Source organism: Morone saxatilis, unplaced genomic scaffold (assembly GCF_004916995.1).
Source record: "Morone saxatilis isolate NCDOM2014 unplaced genomic scaffold, NCSU_SB_2.0 Contig17, whole genome shotgun sequence".
Taxonomy (NCBI): Eukaryota; Metazoa; Chordata; class Actinopteri; family Moronidae; genus Morone; species Morone saxatilis.
The window spans coordinates 25,540,052-25,544,911 of record NW_023339729.1 but is presented as its reverse complement, the minus strand read 5'-3'; the positions used below and the strand labels follow the sequence as shown (position 1 = coordinate 25,544,911).

The 4,860-nt window shown below is 40.8% G+C and overlaps 1 protein-coding gene across 1 annotated transcript; it reads left to right on the top strand.

The window, feature by feature from the left end:
- Positions 1 to 1,589: 1,589 nt before the first annotated feature.
- ppp3r1b (protein phosphatase 3 (formerly 2B), regulatory s1ubunit B, alpha isoform, b) lies at positions 1,590 to 4,854 on the top strand. Its single transcript, XM_035659692.1, has 4 exons — positions 1,590 to 1,788; positions 2,907 to 2,966; positions 3,262 to 3,446; positions 4,665 to 4,854. The coding sequence occupies exons 1-4, from the start codon at positions 1,698 to 1,700 to the stop codon at positions 4,710 to 4,712; spliced, it is 384 nt and encodes a 127-aa protein (XP_035515585.1). The 5' UTR covers positions 1,590 to 1,697; the 3' UTR covers positions 4,713 to 4,854.
- Positions 4,855 to 4,860: the final 6 nt, after the last annotated feature.

Sequence of the window (4,860 nt, the reverse complement as noted above, 5' to 3'; positions counted from 1 at the left end):
ATCCTCTATATACTACATGATGTATGTATCAAATAATACCTCTGATTATGTAAAACAGAACCTTAAATTATCTAACTGCCGTAGAATAAGGCCCCCAGATATTCTTGTAGATATTTTACCTATCTATCAGTTTATAGCACCGTCTTTCAGGAGGAGATTGTAGCCATTTTGTAGTTTTCTACTACTCTACATCCAGTGATAAATGCTGTTCTGCACCATGAGGTCTGGTGGGCATTTAGACCACTTCCCTTTGGTATGTCGCCAATACCAATATGTGCACAGATGTCATCACTGTATTAACGGATAAGATCATCTTTGATGAAACAAGATGCACCATGGGGCATGGTATTTCAGTAATAAATATAAATGGTAAATAGTGTAAACCGTGCCAGGATACAGCTACACAGCTGATACTATTTCCAGAAATCCTTATTTAAGAGTGTATACTTTTATTCTTAATTATTTAAAAGACATGAATTTATCTCCGTCAAATAAATATAAACAATTCAAAATTTCATCCATCCAGCCCAGTAAAAGAATATTTTAATGGTTTTATGCCATAATAAAGCTTATATGAGTTTTGTTTTGAGTTTTATGAGCTTGTGTGTGTTTCCCCTGTCTGCTGTGAAGCTGGATTATAATAAGGGATAACACCATTGGTGTGAGTAATAAATGCCTGCACCGCCGTCTCTGATAATGGTTTCAGACAGAAGGTGTAATGATATCAGTCCATATTTAACCTCCTCTCTCTCAGTGGCACCAAAAGGGGAAAAGGGTCTATCTATCAGATCTAAGAGGAATATCGGCTTCACAGTATTTTGTAGTTTATGAAACAGATAATGAATGAATTCCAGTCACATGTATCAGGAGTGTTTGGTGTATGAGCAGTACAGTAACTCTGGGCTCATCATTCCTTTGTGTTGAGATCCATCTAGTGGTTGTTCAGTGTCATAACAGCAGTTAGTGGTCTGCAGTGTAATTGTCAGCGGCACAGAGAAAAAAGTATAACCTGAAATTGAAGCTGTTAGTTGTTGAATTTTCTGAACAAAGCTCAGGAGAAGCAGAATAATTGGAGAGTATTTCCCATCTGTGCTGAGCAGTGAGTCCCACATGAGGGGTCAGACCTTTTCTGTATTTACAAAAAAAAACTATTGTTAGTTTCTAGCATTAATCATGTAAAAGGACACAGGGTAAAGGATCCACCAGGTCCACTGTGTCTCGCTGATTCATGGTAATCAGCAGAGTGATTAGTGCTGAAAGAGGTGTCACATGACCCGGTGTTAGGGCTTAGAGCGCGGCACAAGGAGGTCCGGTAGCACAGGGTTCAGCCTCACTGGTGCAGTGAGACACCAGTAGCTCTGAACTACCATGGCCGGTAGGAACAGGAAACCAGGTAAGTTCGGTTGTGCTTTTTAGGGAAGCGGTCCATGCAGGCCGCTCAGGAAGGACGTACGGTTGTTTAAACTGCAACGAGTCCTGAACTTCACTGGTAGAAAAGAAGCTTTGCCAGAGTCGCTGGTCAAACATTAGTCCAAATATTCTCCTCGTGTGGAGCTGAAACTTGTTCCTCTGTCTGTAGATAACTCTCTCTCTCTCTCTGTTTGTTTTCAGTTGATGCTGATGAGATTAAGAGGCTAGGAAAGAGATTTAAGAAACTCGACCTAGATAACTCCGGGTCCCTGAGTGTGGAGGAGTTTATGTCCTTACCGGAGCTCCAACAGAATCCCCTCGTGCAGCGAGTCATCGACATATTCGACACCGACGGAAACGGGGAAGTCGACTTTAAAGGTAAATAAATCATCAAACACTGAATGAATTTAAACTTTAACAGGATCTTATTCCCCGTGTGAAAGTTTTAACATCAGTCCTAAAGATGATCATTGTGCTGCCCCTGGAAAGAGCTTTGATCCGTTTTCTTCTTTAAAAGTAGTTTTTACTGCTCATGAAACAGTCTACAGTTTAATACTGATACCCTGACACCAGTGGTTCCCAGCCTTTTCCTTTAGGGACCCTTTATCTATTATAATAATAATAACAACAATAATAATATTAATCTTTATGGTCCACAGTTTGGACATTCGCCTTCACAGGCTGATGAAATCACATTAACACAGTACAGACAGTCACAGATGTTCCAGTGTGAGACTTTGTGTAGCTGTTGCTGGTTGCTGCAGCTGCTCTATAGCGCCTTCCAGAGGACAGTTGTATGAATGCATTGAACTGGATAAACAGGATCAGACTCTCAGTTGTCTTGCTCTTTCCCAATAATCTCACTGGCCGTGTTTGTGCACTAAAAGTTCAAACACCGTCAGTAAGACTTCGATAGACGACCTCTGAAATATTCCTGTTTATATCCAATGAATCCTGATCAGATACAGGCGCTGCTTGTTGCTTGTACTCTGTGTTGGCCTTAAATTACAATCAAAAAGGATTCCTAGATAAGTCTTTTAACTCTTCAGTGACATTTTATAGATAATTCATATTATATATAAACTTCCCAATGAACACAAACAGTGAACTCAGTAACTGCAGGAAGAAAACCAGAGATTTGGATGAATTTTGAGCAGATTATTTCCTGTTTATGGAACTTTTTCTGTATTCTGTATTTTTATCATTTTTAACAACTTACAGACTTAAAAAGCTTCTTTTTGGACAGAATCAGTGTTTTCTTGTCCATTGTTTATTAGACAGTTTACCAACTGAACCAGATGCTGAGATATAGTCCTACTGTTGATATATTTAAAGTTTCCTTACATACCTTAAAATCAGTAAGGCCTCGTGACCCCCCCCATGAATCTTTGGCTACCCCCAGATTGGGAACCACTGCTCCGTATGACCCACATCCATAAACAAGACGATCACAAAGAAGATTTTAACTGATGATGTTGTTTTCTGTTCTTCTGCAGAGTTCATCGAAGGAGTCTCCCAGTTCAGCGTCAAAGGAGACAAAGAGCAGAAGTTGCGCTGTAAGTGTCCAACAGGCCGACGTTCCCTTCCCGTCTCCGGGTTATAGTTATTAAACTCAGAGTTACAGGGTTCATCTGTTTTCACTTTAAATTCATTCAAAATCAGAGATAATATCCAGTAAGATGCTATTTCATAACTGTTAAACCTTTAAATATCCATCAGTTTGAGGGTTTAACAGAGAATAACACACCAACTGTTAGTATCCCACGTTGTTGTATGTTTGTCTAAATGACGGTGTTCAGACAATCATTAATAACATCGACCCTGTCTGCCCCCCCCCCCTCTGACCCTCAGTTGCCTTCAGGATCTACGACATGGACAAAGACGGCTACATATCCAACGGGGAGCTCTTCCAGGTCCTCAAGATGATGGTGGGCAACAACCTGAAGGACACCCAGCTCCAACAGATCGTCGACAAAACCATCATCAACGCAGACAAAGACGGGGACGGCAGGATATCCTTCGAGGAGTTCTGTGCTGTAAGTATCGATGCTTCATCCTATGCTAACCCTAACCCTAACCCTCCCTCCTCCTCCCCTGGGTGCTAACAAGAGCTTCAGACTGAAACACACCTGATTGACTGGCACAACTTTACCTGCAGGAAGGAAGAGTTCAAAACTCCAGAAACATTTGTAGCATAAAGAGCAGATTCAGCCCAGTTAGCATTAATTAGCATAATCAGCTATATGGACAATATTTCAGCAGCTGCTTGGTCGATGTGGACAATATAGGAGTTCTGGTGGTTTTGGGGGTTACTGAAGATGCTGAATCCATTTCTGACAAATTAGCCGTTTAAACCAGAACTACTACTAAATATTTCAGTTCATTTACCACAATTAATCACAATGTTATCAACTCTCAGTCTGGCCGAGGGCCTCACTAACAGCTGCAGTCTGTTGAACAGCATTATAATATAAGTCCTGTAGCTCTGCAGAGACACTCTGACCTGCAAATCTTTTTCTTCAAATGTAAGAAAACATGTTTTATTTGGTAGAAACCTCAAAAAATGTCACATCATCTCGATTTAAATAGTTTTGTTCAGCGAAAATTCAAATTGTGAATAATATCGCAATCGCATTATCAAAATAAAATGAACCATATCGTGCAGCCCTGTTCAACTCCTGGGGGGCTGATTTATACACTGAACACATCACAGCGGTGAAGTCGCAGGTCAACGACAAAATGTCTGAACATTCGCACCAAAGACATTAAACTCTGGTTCCACGCTGCAGGTCCAATGTGTTAATGCATTCAGCTCTCCCGTACCAACCAAACAGTGGCGGAAATATCGTCCAGATAGATGATTAAGATTATTAATGCTAATTATGCTAAATGCATACTGTACATTTCTAACATAAAACATTTCCAGGATCACGTTTAAGTCCACTATACTGCCCCCCAGAGGCCAACCGCAGGAACTACACTGATACTGAAAAATGGTTTTGACTGTATGTAGAACGGCGGTTATGTGCTTATTAAATTTGTATTATCTAAGTAATTTTTATGGCTTAAAATGAATCACCAATTATTTAACCTATGACCCCCAAACTGGATTACATTAACAGATATAAAGGTCGTGCAGAGAGTGCAGCTTTAAAGCTCTGTTCCTCATTCGTCCTCACTCTGACTGTGATTGGTTAAATGTTAAAAACAAGAAACGGTGTGTGTGTGACCTCACTTCCTGTTGTCTTCTCCAGGTCGTCGGTGGATTAGACATTCACAAAAAGATGGTGGTGGACGTCTGACAACTTTGTGTTTTGGCCTCCATTCGCTGAAGATCTGCTTGAAGACGTCGTCCAGCAAAACGCTCTTGTCTGTTTTTCAAACGGAAGTTTTTTCTCTGTGAAAAATCCCCTCCTCACCCCTCCTCCCCTGCTCCCCTGTCCCTCACCC

Coding starts and splice junctions, on each gene's coding strand:
- ppp3r1b (XM_035659692.1), top strand. CDS start 1,698: ATGTCCTTACCGGAGCTCCAACAGAATCCCCTCGTGCAGCGAGTCATC. Junction 1,789..2,906: donor CGGGGAAGTCGACTTTAAAG/GTAAATAAATCA, acceptor GTTCTTCTGCAG/AGTTCATCGAAGGAGTCTCC. Junction 2,967..3,261: donor CAAAGAGCAGAAGTTGCGCT/GTAAGTGTCCAA, acceptor TCTGACCCTCAG/TTGCCTTCAGGATCTACGAC.